General features: G+C 43.8%; 2 protein-coding genes across 2 annotated transcripts; both read left to right on the plus strand.

Annotated features, from left to right (window-relative positions):
* The first annotated feature begins 6,379 nt into the window (after positions 1-6,379).
* LOC310695974 (uncharacterized protein) lies at positions 6,380-11,697 on the plus strand. Its single transcript, XM_083481005.1, has 2 exons — positions 6,380-6,662; positions 10,983-11,697. Exons 1-2 carry the CDS (start codon positions 6,465-6,467, stop codon positions 11,166-11,168), a joined length of 384 nt encoding a protein of 127 aa, XP_083337131.1. The 5' UTR covers positions 6,380-6,464; the 3' UTR covers positions 11,169-11,697.
* Positions 11,698-14,011: 2,314 nt separating this feature from the next.
* On the plus strand, positions 14,012-16,130 carry LOC310696544 (interferon-induced transmembrane protein 5-like). The gene is made up of 2 exons (XM_083482090.1): positions 14,012-14,347; positions 15,484-16,130. The coding sequence occupies exons 1-2, from the start codon at positions 14,147-14,149 to the stop codon at positions 15,625-15,627; spliced, it is 345 nt and encodes a 114-aa protein (XP_083338216.1). The 5' UTR covers positions 14,012-14,146; the 3' UTR covers positions 15,628-16,130.
* The last annotated feature ends 2,648 nt before the right edge of the window (positions 16,131-18,778 follow it).

Below are 18,778 nucleotides of genomic sequence, written 5' to 3' on the forward strand. Positions count from 1 at the left end.
ACCCCTTCTCCCTCTCCCTCTGACTTTTAATCACCCCTTCTCCCTCTCCCTCTGACTACACAATGTTGTCCAGATGGGGAAGCTTGCACACTTGACATGTGAAGGGGGTGGGACAAAAGGAGTTACTCAGAAATCCAGCAAAGATGAGGATATCAAAATTTTGGTGCTGGCATGTGGCTGGAAAACGTGGATGAAGAGATGGACAGAGGAGATTATAGGGTTGGATGAGAAGGTGGGCATACTAGAACACAATCTATTTGGGAACTGTTTGAATACAGTCCACTCTCTTTTTTTGGAAATTATTCTCTTTATTTCTGCGAGGCCAAGAGATGGGTCTTGTCGTCTGGACAACCTGGACACCCATGCACACTGCCCAGGCTTCTGTCCTGGGGAGATTACTTCAGTGCTGCTAACACAGCGGTTTGACTTCATCCTCAGAGGCACACTCCATTGTCTCTGAGAAAGATAGACGACAAGAACAAGAGTACCTAGGAAGCTAGTGTTGAGTGTGAAAAATGGGATCTTTATTCCCTCTATATTAATTTGCTTGAATGAGAAAAGGGATGGTGTCTGTAGAGTCAGAACCACACCAGACAAAATCAATTTAATAATTGACAAATGGTGAAAAATTGTAGATATTCATTAAAAACAGTGATGCTGTTGTATCAAACAAAGACATGTTGCATTAAAGGCCAAGTCTGTGACCATTTAATAAATTTTGTTACTGTTGTATTAAAGTATAATAACTGAAACATCTACAATACGGCTACAAGTAAATGATAAAAGAGTGAATGAAATCTGAAACTAGTTGTATTAACTAATTCAGGTATATTAAGAGATCCTAATATGAGAGTGATCAGTGCAGCTTTACTTCTTTTTTGGGGGGAATAATTTTTATTAAGAATTTCAGCATAACAATTTATCAAAAAAAGATCATCCACATTCCCCCCCCCCCAATTTTCCCCTCCCCAAGAATAACCCACCCCCGGACTTCCCTCAGCTCCTCTCTCTGGTTTTGTCAGCACATGTTATCTCTGCATATTATAAAATTGTAAAGATCCTTAAGTTATCTGTCTATATGTCACCAATAATAAATTTGTGTATGTTTATTCAAACCCTGCCAAGGAGTCCAGTTCATTTTGTTGTTTCTTTAAATACTTTGTAAAAGGTTCCCATTCTTCTTTAAAGTCACAGTTGTCCTTATCGCGCAGTTTGTGTGTCAATTTCACCAGTTCCGTGTAGTCCATCAATTTCCCTTGCCACTGTTCTTTTGTCAGGATTTCTTTGTTCTTCCATCCCTGTGCTATTAAGACTCCTCCCGCCGTTGTTGCATACATAAATATGTTATTCATTTTCCTTGGCAGGTATTTTCCTACAGTCAATAACAAAAATGCTTCAGGCTTTTTTACAAATGTTAATTGGAACATTTTCTTCAACTCATTATATATCATTTCCCAGAATTTTTTACTTTCACTACAATCCCACCACATATGGTACAATGTCCCTTCTTTTTCCTTACATTTCCAACATACATTTGAACTAGTTTTGTACATTCTTGCTATCTGTACTAGTGTTATATACCATCTATACATCATTTTCATGTAATTTTCTTTCAGTAAAGAGCAATCAGTAAATTTTAAATCAGTTTTCCACAATCTTTCCCAATCTTCAAATATATTATGACCTATGTCTTGTGCCGATTTAATCATAACCGATTTCACCTCCTCGTCTTTTGTTTCCCATTCTAGCAGAATACTATATGCGCCTTTCAGCAACTTTACTTTCCCTTCCAGAACTTCCTTCTGAAATCTAGATGTCGTGTAACTGAATCCTTTCTTATTGTCTTTTTAAATCTCATGTAATTGCCAATAGTGTAACCAACTCCGAAAATGCTCTTTTATTTCCTCATAGTCTCTTAATTTCCATTTTCCTTCTTGGTCCTTTAATAAGTCAACAACATGAGCCACTTTCCTTTCTTTCCAAGTAGTTTGAGCAGTAAAGCTTCATGTGGTGAAAGCCACCAAGGGGTCTTGTGTTCTAGTAAAGTGCAGCTTTACTTCTTACACTTTCCCATTCAGCTAACGTTAAAACAAAAGCAATAAAACTGCATTAATATACTATAAAGAATTAAATGAATTATTCCAGAGAAAGCAATTCAGTTAGTTACTAGCTACATTTAATTCCCAGCATAAAATAAATTATATCTACAGTGGAAAGTCCAGAATTCTCAAGTAGTATTCCAGATAAGAAACAAAAAGTCCAACACTTTCAAACAAAAGTTATAGTTCTATAAGTAAAATTAGTATTACCAAGGGGCAAAAGAAAAAATCAAATTAGGAAGGATATAAGTATCGTATTTTTCGCTCTATAAGACGCACCAGACCACAAGACGCACCTAGTTTTTGGAGGAGGAAAACAAGAAAAAAAATATTCTGAATCTCAGAAGCCAGAACAGCAAGAGGGATCGCTGTGCAGTGAAAGCAGCAATCCCTCTTGCTGTTCTGGCTTCTGGGATAGCTGTGCAGCCTGCATTCGCGCCATAAGACGCACACACATTTCCCTTTACTTTTTAGGAGGGAAAAAGTGAGTTATAGAGCAAAAAATACGGTAATAGAAGTCTAGTCATGGGTGTAGCCCAGGGCTTTTTTTCCAGCCAGAACACACTGGCAGACCCTGGATGGAAGTTGGTGCGGTACATGTTTTTGGCACTTTTTAAGGTAGCCCAATGTGGCGCATATTTTTAGTGCCCCCCCAAAAAAAGTTCAACAACTTTGGCACTGCCACCCTTAAATCAAGTAAAGAAATAAAAACACATAACTAACTGACCAACTGCATCACAGATAGCTCGGTTCTTTGCCCCCCAACTTAAATTCTGGCTACACTCATGAGTCTATTCAGAGTTTTGGGCAAGATTTGTGAAAATGGACCTTGGAAGGAAGTAGTTTGTGACAGATTCTTGGCCATGGAAACAGAAAAGCTGCAAAATTAAGAAAAGTGTGAAGAACTTAGATGGAAAATCAAAGAAGACATTGGTCAACATCAGAACCCCCGACAAATAGGGGAAACTGTGTCTGAGAGTGTGTGAAAACGTACTTGGAAGCAAATAATTCCTCCCCTGAAAGGATTCAGTGTCACTCCATGAATGTTATCTTCTCACTAATGCAAGGGCAAAAATGTTCCGCTCTTGCGAAAGAAACAGCACCAAGAAAGCCAGTATGGTGTAGTGGTTAAGAGTGGTAGTCTCGTTATCTGCGGAACTGGGTTCGTGTCTCCGCTCCTCCACATTCAGCTGCTGGGTGACCTTGGGCCAGTCACACTTCTTTGAAGTCTCTCAGCCCCACTCACCTCACAGAGTGTTTGTTGTGGGGGAGGAAGGGAAAGGAGAATGTTAGCCGCTTTGAGACTCCTTAAAAGGGAGTGAAAGGCGGGATATCAAATCCAAACTCTTCTTCTTCTTCTTCTTCTTCTTCTTCAGAGATTCTCCCACCCTTGTCTGTGTGTCAGTAGAAATTCTGTTGGAAACCGATCATAGTCCAAAACATTTCTTGCATTCTGACTGATTCTCTCTAGTTGCCCCCTAAATAATTTCCTCCTCTTTAAAATGTCCTCTATTAATTTATGATTTCAAGCAAGATCCTAGGTCTTATTTGTCTTTCTTTTAAACTGAATCCTTCAAAGACCCTTATTCAAAGTGATCAGTGGTGCCATTATCAACAGACCATTGGGAAGAAGTCTGAGGCCCCAGCCCAAATGGCCACCTGCGTAGCAACTGCTGCCGGTGCCTGGGGCGGGGCATGCCACCTGAGTTCTGTCTTATTTTTCAAATGGTGGACTGACTGTAATTGAATTATGTGAACTGTGAACTTCTGGCTACTTCAGATGACAACTTTGAGCTAAGCCTCACTTTCCACCCAAATTCTGACTGTGAAAAGTTAAAGTGCAGCTTATATTCACGACCATGCAGTATGCAGCCAGGAGTGTGGGTGGGGCAAACAGCACCAGGAATGCGGCAAAGGGGTGCCCACCCTGCATGTAGTCCTCTGTCCTCTCCCCTATTAGTGTGTGAAAGCAGTACAGATCCAATGATCTCCAGACAAGCACCTCCAGATGATGGAGATGTCAGGTGCCATCCTGGCGCCCAGGTGTCTTTACTTGGTCGCAAGTGGCCAATAGCCAGGTGCAAAATGTTCCTGGTGCCTGTTTAATTTAGAACATGACTTTATTATGATGTCAGAAGTAATTTCACAAGCTACTAAACCACCCACTAATCTTGAGAACCTAATAAGAACAACAGGTCATAACTGTAAAGGGCTACTGTCTATACTTTATAACATATTAGCAGAGGGAAAGCAGGTACATATAAGGATTTTAAATCAACTTGGGAACAATATATTCAAACTACACTTCAACCACAACAGTGGGACACTATTTGTATCAAAGCTCCATTTAATTCTGTGCCACCAAGGATTAAAGATAACTTGATATACTGTAACTCATTTTACGTTGGTATTTTACTCCTTCCAAGTTAACTAGAATTAACTCAAATTTGCTTATCATGTGTTGGAAGAAATTGTGGTGAAAAACGAACTTTTTATCATATACAGTGGTCTTGTAAAGAAACATTTAATGTTTGGTCTGAAGTTTTTAATGTGATGGGAAAAATAATCAAAAAATGCAAGCCAATTGGCTTCATTGTTAATTTTTGATGATTCCTCACAAACAATTTTCTTTAAATATTTAATGATGATTTGTACTGTATTGTGGCAGACAGAAAAGTAAAAGCAGAACACTGGAAACAATATTCAATATTTACTGAATCTATGGTATAAGAAACTTTGGCAAATGGAAAACCTGGCTTTTAAATGGAAAGCACAAAGGAAATGACCAGAAGCAGTCAAGATTTACACCACATGGTACAAGTTTATTGAACTTATGGCCTCACTCCAGTAGCTCACTTCATCTTCCTTCAACACACGGAATTCTGCTGATAACTACTTTTGTCTGCTCAGAAATCGCACGACAGAACTGACCATGATCTGTATAACATATGTTACGTTATGCTCTGATCTTCCTTCCTCTCTGGTTTTTACTGACATGCTGTCTACCCTCTCCCATACCTTTCTTTTGTTTCGTCATCATCGTTATGCTGTTACTTTATGGTTATACGTATATGCACTACCTAAAACGTTTAAACCTCATTAAACACATCACGGAAGAAAGAAGGGTATATAGTATAGTATGCACGCAGCTCACCAATCTTTGATGGGGGAGGGAAGGGCGGCTCTGTAAACAATGTTTTTGTTTAATGTTAAAACCAATCCTGGAATTCAAAAATGACGCGCAGAAAAGCAAATACTACTAAATGACCAGGCGGAAACCTAACTTGACAAATACTAGATTCAGGTAGGTATCCGTGTTGGTCTGACGCAGTTGATATATAAATTTTAAAAAAAGTCCAGTGGCACCTTAGATACCAACAAAGTTTGTTCTTGCTATAGGCTTTCGTGTGCATGCTTATACCACTTGTGCATGCACACGAAAACTTATACCAAGAAGAAACTTTGTGGGTCTCTAAGGTGCCACTGGACAATTTTTTATTATTTTTTTATATATATATTGACAAATACTGCCCAACCATTCTTGGAAGGATTCAAGCGTCACTAAACTTGAAATCTGGGAATAAAAGGAATACTGGAATTAGGCAGCCGAAATCTGACCTTCCTGAATCAAAACGCAAAGCAGCATCATGTTTCCCTTGCCAGCCTGGCGTTCCCTTCCCTTCCCATCACGAGGCTATTTTACCTTTGGGAGAAAGCGCCCGGAGTTAAAGCACTAATGCAGGAGAGAAGAAAGCAACTTCCGAGTTTTGTTCATTGCTCGCCTCCTAATTCTGAGTCCACCGCTTAGCCAGCAGGCTCTCCCCAAAAAGCTTTCCCGCTCACCCCCAGGGGCTCCCCAAGTCTTTGGCCACAGCATATTAAGGTCTCACCTTGCGCGGATGACACTTGTTGAAAACCTACAGAGATTTCGTTTTGACTCTGAATACAACGCCAGTACTAAGCTCAAGAAGAAAAAGCGAAGAGGGTATTTGGGGAGGGGGTACAATAGTACAGGATCCCAAACCGAGGGGCGCACATCGCCACCCGATCGTTGAATAAAAGGAATCGGGCTCCGTTCCCTCCTTGATCCCCGTTTCTGCCGCGCGAAACTTGTTGCAGCTGGAAGAAAGTGGTTTCGAAGCGGGTCTTGGCGAAGCCCCCAGGGGCAGCGCCGCCTCCCACTGCGAGGTATTCGCTCCCCCACCCGCTGCGCTCCTTCCCTTTCGTTTCCTGCGAGTCTGGGGGCCAAATTCAGTCCCTGGGCGCGTCCTGCCCAATCAGAGCGCGAGAGCCGCGCCCAGCCCCGGGCAGACTCCAGCCGCGCGCCCTGCGCTCGCCGTCGCCACTCGCTGGGGACTTCTCACCATGCAGACCGCTCCGCACCACCCCGTCGCCATCCACATGCAGCCCCACGACGGCAAAGAGTCGGACGCGCCGCCCTACCCCTACGCCAGAGCGGCCACGGGCCCGCAACCCCAGGACTACGTGCTGTGGTCCCTCTTCAGCTTCTCGTTCCTGAACGCCTGCTGCCTCGGCTTCGCCGCGCTCGTCTTCTCCATCAAGGTGAGGGAGCGCACGGGGGCTGCCTGACCTTCCTCTCCTCTCTGCTGCCTCCCTGCAGTATTATTGACTTCTCCCTTGCACCCCGTTGTGGCTGGGCTATAGCTATTTCTTGTTCCCTCCTCCGCCTTGCCTGGAGCGCTCCCCTGTTTTGCTGGGGCAGCCCTCTTTATTCCTTCTGCCTCCCTCTTTAGCCGCTTCTGGCCACTTTCTTGGCCAGCTTTATACCTTAATCAGGTCCCCGCTCCCAGACAAGTAGAAATTCAACAGGTGCAGCGTCTTTACAACAACCTGTTTTCTGAAATGCATCACCTGTTGAATTTCTGCCTGCCATGAAGCTCTTATGTAGGCATGACCCTCGCTCCACCTCCCACGAAATGTGTTGATTGTAAGCTAACTCTTAAAGGATTTTCCACCACACCCATTCCCAAGGAAGTTTTAATTCCCGTTACCTCATCTAGCTATGGTTTCATTAAGAGAACTGGATAATTGTAGGATGGAAAATCACAGGTTGAAGTTTACTACTCATTAGCAGACATTTGCTGCGCTCAGAGCTCTAAAACAATGGATGTGCTTGGCACTTCCTCTTTTATTAATAATTAAGTATTAAATTTATGAGCATATTCATTACTGTTATTTTCTAGCCATTTGGAATCTGATGTTCTGCACAGTACAGTTTGAACATAAACCTTCCAACAGCAAAAATGAACAAACCATACAGTTCTTAAGACTGTAATATGATGTCAGCAATTCCCTTACACTGGTAGCATATTGCTTTAAGACAGAAAGAAAAGAACATCGCAAAATTAAAAGCACAGCATACGAGTAATTGTGTCTCTCACTCTCTGCAGTGTTTGTGAATGTAATGCAGGTTCCACCATTTTCCAGAGAAAGTGTCTTTGGCACATCCAACAACATGTGCATTTCTTACATTCTAGAATAGCAGTAGTAATAAATCTACTGTAGCAAAAAGGACAAAGGGGCTTTGTGGCACATGAGAAGCTAACAGTCAGATTTGGGTAGCATGAGGTTCTGTATAGGCTCTGGCTTTCTGGGAAGGGCACAACACATGCTTACAATGAATGTTGAGAAATGCCATGTCGTGATTTGGTTCTTCTTGTTGTCCTTAATATTTGCCAAAATGGTTGGGTGAAACCAAACTGCCTTTGTGGCCCCTCATTTCCACATGAAAACTGTAGGCATAATAAGTGACCATGTAGTGAGAGGTTGAGCCATATTCTGGCACCCTTATTCTGGCATCCCCAGTGGAGTAGCTAGGGCTTTTACCGCCCGGGGCAGTCACTGAGTTTGCCGCGCCTCTCCCCCCCCCCCACTCTGACTCTCCTTCCCTTCTCTCCTGCTTCCCAAGGGGCAGGAAGGAGCTCAGTTCCCATCACCTCAGACTCCACACCTTCTTCTCTTTACTTGTAATGCCTCACCGTGTATGTTGTTTCTCTTGCTTCAGCCACAGACAGAGTGGCAACCCCCGTCCCCAAATAGTGCACAACTGGAGCAATAAGGGAGAATGTAGTCTCTCATACCTGCATGCTGCTTCTGTGGACAGCCATAATACTGCTCAAGTACGGTGGATTTAGGTGGTGTCATAGGTGCTGCCCTCCTCGCACCTGTGACAAACCCTCTCAGACCTTTTTGCGGCCCACCACAGGCACAGGAAAGCCCAATGGGGCTCGTCGTAGGTGCAGTGAGGCCCACTGCAGCGAGGCCTGGCCCCTTAAAGTTGGGTGTCTGAACCCCATCCCAATTTTGTCAGGAGAGCTGAGGTCTACTCAGCCATAGGGAGTTGGCACCTATGGGTGATGTGGTCAGATGAGGGCTGCAGTCTTAAACCTTCTGAAGTCTAGTTAAGTGCTTCACAAAATTCCCTGTTTAAAAAATCTCTGAATTGCAGCAAGTGACACTGGAGAAGAAGAAGAGGAGGAGTTTGGATTTGATATCCCGCCTTTCACTCCCTTTAAGGAGTCTCAAAGCGGCTAACATTCTCCTTTCCCTTCCTCCCCCACAACAAACACTCTGTGAGGTGAGTGGGGCTGAGAGACTTCAAAGAAGTGTGACTGGCCCAAGGTTACCCAGCAGCTGCATGTGGAGGAGCGGAGACACGAACCCGGTTCCCCAGATTACGAGACTACCGCTCTTAACCACTACACCACACTGGCTCTCTGAGCCCATGGGAATGGATTTCTCTTTCTGTTCATATAAGTCCCACTAGTCCTTTTCAGCCTGAAAGGTTCTGTGCTTAGGTAGGAATAACCAGCTGCACGAATATAGGATGGGGGACACTTGGCTTACCAGCAGTACATATTAAAAGGATCTAGGAGTTTTAGTAGACGGCAACATGAGTCAACAACATGATGGTGCAGCAGCAAAAAAAAAAAGCAATGCGATTCTAGGCTGCGTCAACAGAAGTCTAGTTTCTAGATCAAGTACCACTCTATTATGCTACGATCAGACCACACCTGGAGTACTGTGCCAAGTTCTGGGCACCACAATTTAAGAAGCACGTTAGCAAGCTGGAACATGTGCAGAGGAGGGCAACCAAGATGATCAAGGGGTCTGGAAACTAAGCCTTATGAGGAGCGCTTGAAGGAGCTGGGTATGTTTAGCTTGGAAAAGAGGAGACCGAGAGGAGATATATCTTCAGATATCTTAAGGGCTGTCACATGGAAGATAGAGCAAGCTTGTTTTCTCCTGCTCTGGAAAGTAGGACTCAAACCAGTGGCTTCAAAGTACAAGAAAGGAGATTCCAACTAAACATCAGAAAAAAACTTTCTGACAGTAAGAGCTCTTTGATAGTGGAACAGACTCCCTTTGGAGGTTTTGAATTCTCCTCCCTTGGAGATTTTCAAGCAGAGGTTGGCTGGCCATCTGTCATGGATGCTTTAGTTGAGATTCCAGCACTGCAGGGGGTTGGACTAGATGACCCTCGGGTCCCTTCCAACTCTACAATACTATTAATTCTATGAGAAAGGAGCCAAAAGAGGAAAATTGCTCCCCAAAGGTGTATTTCCAAGGTGAGAAGGGGTTTAAAGTGAGGCAGGAAAGACGTGGAAAGGTGGGATACTTCAAAAATGCAGTACCTTACTCAGGAAAAGAAACCCATGAATAATACCTGCGTGTAAGTGCTGAAGAGCTATGGAGCGCAGAATGTGTTGCAGCCAAGAGAGAAGCAGCTTGGCACAGCTCTCCCCTCTCTACTGCCTCTGCCTCCTGGGGGCTCTGCCTGAGCCTGAGTGGGTTCAGGGGGTGGCGGAACAGGCACACGCTCTCCCACCACTGCTGCTGCTCCACAGACAGAGAGAGAAGGGGAGGGAGGGAGGGAAGGAGGAGCAGTTCAGGGCATGGTGCTTTGCAAGGAATGTGGACCTGTGCCTGGAAAAAGCGGGGCAAAAGGTAAGTGTGGATAAGGCCCCAGTCTTTGCTTTTAGAATGAGCCAAATTCTTTTAAAAGGCAAGGTTGTAAAGTCTTGCATTAGCGGTTTGTTCTCAAAATGTTTTCTAATAATGATGGAATAACTATATCAAACAAATCCACAATTATAGTTCCTCTATTCCAGGGGTGGGGGAACTTTTTTTTGTTTGTTTCTGGGGGCTCTATTTTCTGTTATAGAGGTTGTTGACAGGATTGGATCTGGTCCTGGGCAGGACCAGTGACAATAAGGGGAAGGGCTACTCTTCTCTTCTCTTCACCCCCTCCTCTCCCTCCAACACTGGTTTCCGTTATGAGTTGTGGGAGGTAAAGAAACGAAATATTTATTTTCCTCCCTGTGCAGCACAGAAATGAAACTTGCTGGTAGCTCTGGGGTGGGAGGGTTTGGGGGGTGGAAATTCCCATCTGTAGACCACAGACACTTACACGTCGTGCCCCACCAGCTGCAGGTGTTTTCTGTTGCATGTGAGAGAAAGTGGGTCTGTGCTTCTCTAAACAGAGGAGACTGAATCAAGAAACAGAGGTAACATGAAAGAGCAGAGCTGCTAGATCACACCCAGCCAACATCCTCCCATTTGCAAATACTGGCACAGGACTGCAAGAATTACTGTGCTCGGGCGTGTGAAGTATTGAGTGCACATTGCTAGGGAGGAACTCGGTGGAAATGGATGCTGATAAAACAGCTACGCAATACCTAGTTGAATCCCACGCCAGAATCTTAATCTAGCAGGTATAATCACCGTATTTAAACAACCATGAAAGTCTGTAGGGGCTTTAGGTATTCAAAGCCTATCCAAATGTATTTTCAGTGTTAATTCTCATTGTTCTTTTTATTTTTAAATTCTCTTTTCTCTCCTTCCTGTACCTGCTACTTTCAGTCAAGGGATCGCAAAGTTGTTGGAGATCCTGAAGGCGCAACTACCTATGGCAAGACCTCCAAGTGCCTGAACATCGCTGCTCTGATAGTGAGCGTCATAATATTAATCATCTTCATCATCATCCTTACTACCTTCGCAGCAGCTTTCCAAGCACAAATGCAAGAGATGATGAAGAAACGGCACTAATTGTAGTGTTGGCTCAGTGGCAAATTGAGAAGGCAGAATATTTCCCGTCCCCCAGCATTATAGCATTGCTTGTAAGCTTGGGCTTGCCTTTGCTTCTCTGAGTGTACCCAACCTGCTCATCCACTTGCAAGGAAGGAGGCATTCCACACAGCACCTGGTACTTATGGAGATGCAGAAAGGTTGAGGCATGTTTGCCTACAAAGATGACTAGATGACCCCTAGGGTCTCTTCCAACTCCACAGTTCTATGATTCTATGAAAGATGGAGGAGAGACTCAGATGTCATCTTGAAATTCACCATCCAGTTTAAGATGCTTATGGAGAAACAACATTTATTTGATGCTCTTTCTTTGTTCAAGATCTGGATTCTTGGCCTTCCTTCATCCTGTTGCTCATGAAATTTAATCATTTTTTTATGATTGGTTTTCCAGTTCAACAGGTTTCTCACTCAAGATGCGTACTGCAGCTTTTCTGTATTGAAACATGAAGTCTGGGGTGAATTCTGAGCAAATAAACACATGCCTACCTTATTCTGCATCAATTGCTTTCTTGTTGGTTTAAAACTTAAAACATTGAGGCTCCCCTTTTGTAGGATTCTTCAAAAGGGCCAGACTAGATGCAACTTGTAGATTTGTGTAATATTCTGATGACTTTTTACATGGAAAAAAAAATTAATCTGGGAGGTCAGTCATTTAGGGGATCCAAATATCCCTAAATCCATTAAACATTTTTATATATGGGACTACTTATGGTAATTCTCTTGGGAACACACACAGCATCTTTTAATTAAAATGGCCCTAGGTGTAAGAATTAGCATTGCCGACTGTGTATCTTCAGCCTAGAATTAAACCACAGGGGAAAGCGCACACTCTCATGACAACAGTGTACAGATGCTGCCTTCTATCTAAAAAGGTTCACCCCATGAGAGAAATGTGCATGTTGGGAGAAGCTTGCTCATTTCTTCTCTTGTATACCTCCTTAGGGGATCATGCCTTAGTAGCTGAGAAACATTTGTGTTGTTATGCCATCAGCATATAGGCAACTCCCAATTTACGTGGGGGTAGCATTCCAAGGCATCAGATGTTTAAGTAAAATCACGTTCATTTGAAGCACCATTGAGAAAGCCTGCAAACACCCCGTTCTGCCCCTTTACGTGACATTTTTGGGTCACTTCTGGGTTCGATGCCATGCACGTGCACGCGCACATATCAGTTGCCGTAAACGGTCACTGCCTGTATATGGTGCTTTACAGAGAAGACATGTTCTTGCTCCAAGGGGCTTACAATCCTAAATGTTGCCTTCTAATGGCCTCTCCCTGCCTCAGTGCTGGCAGTCTTTCAAATTTTTAGGTGGCTTGGTGCTATGTTTATTTGTGCTTATAATTTGATGATTGCCAGATGTTGTTTCTGGTAGCAGCAGCTATCATTCCACTTTGTTAGAAAGCCTTTGAGAACTTCCCTCTTCTTTAGGGAAGGGGAAATGGTTTCCCTCCAGATGTTGGATTTTGAGATTACAGTACTAGGTATGTGTCCAAAGCCAAGTGTGCACCCCACCGCTTTGAGACAATCTTTAAACCTCTTTTGTTGACCACCAGCATTACGCTTTCCATTTTTAAGTTTGGAATAGAGTAGTTGCTTTGGAAGACAATAATCTAGCATCTGTACAACATGACCAATCCAACAAAGTTGATGTTGAAGAATCATTGCTTCAACACTGGTGATCTTTGCTTCATCCAGTACACTGATATTAGTTCGCCTGTCTTTCCAAGTGATGTGTACATGTGGGTCCACAATTGGCTTCCACAGTCACTTACGGATTCATTGTTCAAACCATGTTTATGGAAGACAATCTTACTCAGCTACGGGTGATCACCAAAGAAGAAAGAAGAACACCCCACCGCTCATGTGTATTAATGCACACACTACCAAGAGGTTTAGGAGCTTCTGCTTTAAATATATGGGATGTACACAGCCTTATTTGGACCTCTTTATCCTGGCTTTTCACACTTGAGATGCATATTTTTAGGACCCATCTTATTTCTGTGATTTTAAGTTGTTTCAAACTATTCACTAAATCTGTTTTAAGTGTCCCCTGCCCTGGGATATTAGGATGAAGGGTGGGTAAATATAGTGGTGGTGATGATGATGATGATGATAAATGATAAATCAAATAAAGAGGAGATTATAGTTGCTAAACAACAGGCAGAAAAATGATTAAGGGGTTCACCAAGATGCTCAGCAGTTTTCAAATGGTCTGAGAGTGGAAAGTTTGGAAATCAGTGTTGTTGACAAAGCAACATCTGGGAGATCCTTGGCCACGGCTGATCCCAGAACGGAAAGGGGCGTGGAGAGCAACAGATAGCCAGAGGCTGCAGGAAAATAATAGAAGTCATTGCAGCAACTGCTCGCCTCCCAATTCTGGGAAGCGCAAAGCGAGTCCATCGCGTGGTGAGCAGGCTCTCCCAAAAAAAACTTTCCTGCCCACCTCAGGGACTCCCGAAGCATGAGGTTCTTCACCCCCTAACAAAAGCTTGCCCCCACAACAAAAATCCTGGCTAAGCCCATGTCCCGAGTTGTTTGGCCACAGCATATTACGGACCCTGGTAGCGTAGATTACACTTGCTGAAAGCCTAGAGATTTCCTTTCCACTCTGAAGACAAGCCAGCAGGAACACCAAGCCGATAGTAAGGGATCAGAAAAGGAGGGGTGCACATCGCCACCTGCTTGTTGAATACAATAAGGGGGGTTCCGTTTCCTCCGTTTCTACTTGCTACAACTGGAAGCAGGTGGCTTCCAAGTGGGCTCAGCGTGCAATTACGTCTCCCTCCCTCCACCGCTGCGCTCCTTCGGTTTCGTCTTCTCCAAATGAGGCTCAGGGAAGCGCCCGTCCCAGCCCCAAGGCGGGACCCGCTCTCTCCTCTCTCCCCTCTGCTGAATCCTTTCGCCACTCGGCCGTGGGCAGCGCAGGGAACTGTACGCCATGCAGAGCGCTTCACACCACCCCGTCGCCATCCACATGCAGCCCCACAGCGGCTATGAGCCGAGCGCGCCGCCGTATCCCTCCCGCGCCGGAGGGGTCGCCGCCCCGCCGCCCCAGGACCATGTGCTGTGGTCCCTGTTCAGCTTCTCGTTCCTGAACGCCTGCTGCCTCGGCTTCGCGGCGCTCGTCTACTCCATCAAGGTGAGAGAGCGCAGGAGGGCTGTGCGGGTCTCCTCTCTGTCGCCAGTGCCACTGTAGTCTTCACTTATCTCTCTCCCCGTGACTGGGTAGTATTTCTTTCTTGCTTTTCTGTTTTGTTTACTCGAGCATTCACCTATCTTTGTGAGGCAGTTCTTTCTCTTTATTTCCTCTGTCTCCCATCCTAGGCTCACTACCACTTTGCGTTCCTTTCTCGGCAGGCTTTATACCAGTGGCATAGCGTGGGTTGTCAGCACCCGGGGCAAGGCAAGTAATTTGCACCCCCTAACCCGTGGATTTTAGCAGGGGGCAGAGAGCTGCGAGTGCCCCCCCCCAGATGTTGCGCCCGGCCCCCACTGCACCCCCACGCTACGCCACTGCTTTATACCTCTCTTCGTTCATTAGACAGGTTGAATGATGATGATGATGATATTTATACCCACCCATCTGACTGGGTTTACCCTGCCACTCTGGGCGGCTTACAGCATATATAAAACATAATAAATTATCAAAGTTCAACAGATGCAGGTTCCCAACGGTTTGTTTTAAGGAACACTTTACCTGTTGAATCAATGCCATACAGCTCTAATATACATGAGCCCTGAAAAGTGTCAGCTCTTAACAAGCACTTAAAGGATTGTTCTCCACCTCCCTCTTTCGTTTCAAGTTTCCCCAGAAACCCCTGAAAGTACATTATGAAAACTTGTACACCATGCTTATAACAGGATACATCTGTAAAACGTGTTCTTATTAAGTGATCCACAAGTTAGTAGAAAAACCTTCGGAACTGGTCTTTGGTTTTTTGGAGTATTTGTGAGCCGAGGACCCTGGCTGGTAGCTCTGGGTGAGAGTGGGGGGCAGGGACTGGGGCCAAGAAGATGGGGCAACTTAGATTGAAAGTTGCTCCTATCTCTAGTCCACAGACATGTGCATCTTGCCACCGTGCTGCAAGTCGTTTCTGTTGCATGTGGATTATGATTCTAACCAATGCAGTTAGTGTTGAGGAGTGTGTGTTTTGATAAGATTAGACAATTATGGAAAGTTTGTTGGAGCTTTAGGCGTTCAGCATGTACAAATATATGTCCATTGTGAATTTTCATAATTAATACTGTTAAAAATTCTCTTTTCTCCCCTTTCAGTCTAGGGATAACAAAGTGCTTGGATATTCTGAAATTGCAGCTACCTATGGCAGGACCTCCAAGTGTCTGAACATCGCTGCTCTGATACTGAGCATCATATTCTTCATCATTTTCATCATCATCATCGTTTACTACAGGGCTTAGCAGCAATGGTGTAGATGAAGAGGAATGGCCACTGAATGTTGGCTCAGTGGCAAAGTGTGTGCAGAATATTTTCCCCAGTGTTATAGCACTTCTTGTAAGCTTTGCTGCCTTTTCTTCTCTGAGGGTACCCACCCTACTCTTTCACTTGCAAGGAAGGAGGCATTCTACATGACACCTGGTACATCCTGCATTTCTGGAGATATAAAGGTCTCAGCACTGTTTGCCACGAAGGTGGAAGAGAGACTCTGATGTCATCTTCAACTTTGCCATCCAGTTTGAGACTTTTATTGAGAAAATAAAGTGTGTGTATGAGTGTTTTTTCTTTGTCCAAGATTCGAAGTTGTGGCCTTGCCTCTTCCTGTTACTCATGAGATCTAAGCAGTATTTTTTATGATCTGTTTTCTACTTCAACAGGTTTATCACTCAAGATGTACATTGGGAGTTTTTCTTTATTGAAACATGAATTATGGGATGAATTTTGAGCAAATAAAACTAAGTCCTTATTCTGTGTGAACATTTTCTTGATAAAATCATTGAACATTTTTCAGGATCTAAAACATTGAGACTCCCCTTTGTATAGTTCTCCAGCATTAATGCTTTACAGGCCTACATCCATATATTATTATGACTTTTAAATGAATGAATGAATGAATGAATGAATGAATAAATAAATAGGGGGAAAATTAACTGGGGGACCATTAATTTAATGGAACCAAATGAAAGAGCATGATTTTGTATGTATGTATGTATGGTAACTAAAAGGGTGTCAGATGTAAGAGATCACTTTTATGTGTACTTTCAGCCTAGAATTAAACCACTAAAGAAAGCATACTTCTTCTTCTTTGGTGATCGCTTGTAGCCAAGAAAGATTGTCTTCCATGAAAACGGTCTTAATAGTGAGTCTGTAAGTGACTGGGAGGCCAATTCTGGATCCACACGTCCTTCCACAGTGGGGACATAGGTTTCCTGGAGGGAGTTGATCACAGTGAGGGTTTGCCAAACATGCCTTCTTAGCTCGTTTCTCCTTCTTGCCCTGGGTTTGTGCTGCTTCAAAGTCCGTAACACCTTTGGTAAAGGCTGCTCTCCAGCTGGAGTGCTCACCACAGGCCAGTGTTTCCCAGTTATCAGTGCTTATGTTACATTTTTTTAGATTTGCCTTGAGAGAGTCTTTAAACCTCTTTTGTTGTCCACCAGTATTACGCTTTCCATTATTGAGTTGGGAATAGAGCAGTTGCTTTGGAAGACAATAATAAGGCATCCAAACAACATGACCAGTCCAACAAAGTTGATGTTGAAGAATCATTGATTCAACACTGGTGATCTTTGCTTCTTCCAGTACACTGATATTCGTTTGCCTATCTTCTCAAGTGATGTGTAAAAATTTTCTGAGACACCATTGATGGAATCTTTTGAGGACTTGGAAATGGCATTAATAAGTGGTCCATGCTTCACAAGTGTACAGTAAAGTTGGTCCCAGTCCTCAAACACTGTGCTTCAATTGAAAGTTGCGCTTGCAAAGCTCAGGTGATGCTAGATTCCGGCATCAATGTCAGTCCTTGAGGAAAGATAACTGCCCAGGTAGGAAAAGTGATCAACGCTTTCCAACGTTACACCATTAAGTTTTCCAGTTCAACAGGTTTCTCACTCAAGATGTGTACTGCAGCTTTTCTGCATTGAAACATGAAGTCTGGGGTGAATTCTGAGCAAATAAAAACATGCCTACCTTATTCTGCGTCAATTGATTTCTTGTTGGTATAAAACTTAAAACATTGAGGCTCCCCTTTTGTAGGATTCTTCAATATTATGGTTTCATGGGCCAGACTGGATGCAACATGTAGATTTATGTAATATTCTGATGACTTTTTACATGAATAAAAAAAATTAATCAGTCATTTAAGGAATCCAAATATCCCTAGATCCATTAAACATTTTAATATATGGGACTACTTAATTCTCTTGGAAACACACACACGGCATCTTTTAATTAAAATGGTCCTAGGTGTAAGAATTAGCATTGCCGACTGTGTATCTTCAGCCTAGAATTAAATCACAGGGGAAAGCACACACTCTCATGGCAACAGTGTACAGTTTGGATGGTGGGTTCATGCTGCCTTCTGTCTAAAAAGATTAGCACTATGAGAAAAATTGCATGTTGGGAGAAGCTTGCTCATTTCTTCTCATGATCTTGTTACCGGAAAAATCCGAGGGCTCCCTTGGACAAAAACAAAGACACCAACCAGGATAACTTGGAGCAAAACAGCAGCCTGTAGGCTTGGCCTTTATTGAACTGTTGCAACAGGGTGTTCCCCTCACTTGCAGGAGAGAGGAAAGACCCAGAAAGATGGTGTGCAAGACCATATAAAAACTTTTGAAATTCCCATCCTCTAGGTCAAGCCCACCCCCAGAAACATGCATACATTACAGAAGGGGTTGACATCATGCATACATTACAGAAAGGAGGGGTTGAGGGAGGAGTTGTGGTGGTAACCTGAGTGTCCTGTCACCTGGCTTTCCCCCTCCCCATGAGTCACTTCCAGGAGACAAAGGGGAGTTGGTAGTTTCCTGCCCCCAGAGGAAAGATCTGATCATTGTCCTTTGTTTCAGTCCATGCTGAATCCACTCCCATATGCAAGTTCTTTGTGATCTTGATTGTCTTCTGTCTGGGATCATCAGGGTTGGCATAGCAGCTGGGCAGGGCTCCTGTGGATGTGCTGGGATGGTGAAGGGATTATGGCTGACCAGAACCAAGCCACCCCCCTTTGATAGTCCTTGTCATATGGAGTAAAATAAAAATGGAACAGTGCAATCCAATGTATGGTTGATTTTTCTATGAATTTATAACAGAAATGTGGCGTATGTGTGAGTGTGAGTGTGTGTGAAGTTTGTACAAACAGAATGATGATTAGGGTGGGGGGGTTCCTGCTACAATCTCCTTATAGGATCATGCCTTGCTGGTTGAGAATCAATTGTGTTAGAATCATAGAACTGTAGAGTTGGAAGGGACCACAAGGGTGATCTAGTCCAACCCCCTGCAATGCAGGAATATTTTGCCCAGTGTGGGGCTCAAACCCACAACATTGAGATTAAGAGTCTCCCGCTCTACCAAGTGAGCTATGTGGATTGATTGTTGTTATGCCATCAACGTAAATGA

This window comes from Podarcis liolepis (genome assembly GCF_965112155.1).
Source record: "Podarcis liolepis genome assembly, chromosome: 1".
Lineage (NCBI taxonomy): Eukaryota > Metazoa > Chordata > Lepidosauria > Squamata > Lacertidae > Podarcis > Podarcis liolepis.

Coding starts and splice junctions, on each gene's coding strand:
- LOC310696544 (XM_083482090.1), top strand. CDS start 14,147: ATGCAGAGCGCTTCACACCACCCCGTCGCCATCCACATGCAGCCCCAC. Junction 14,348..15,483: donor CGCTCGTCTACTCCATCAAG/GTGAGAGAGCGC, acceptor CTCCCCTTTCAG/TCTAGGGATAACAAAGTGCT.
- LOC310695974 (XM_083481005.1), top strand. CDS start 6,465: ATGCAGACCGCTCCGCACCACCCCGTCGCCATCCACATGCAGCCCCAC. Junction 6,663..10,982: donor CGCTCGTCTTCTCCATCAAG/GTGAGGGAGCGC, acceptor TGCTACTTTCAG/TCAAGGGATCGCAAAGTTGT.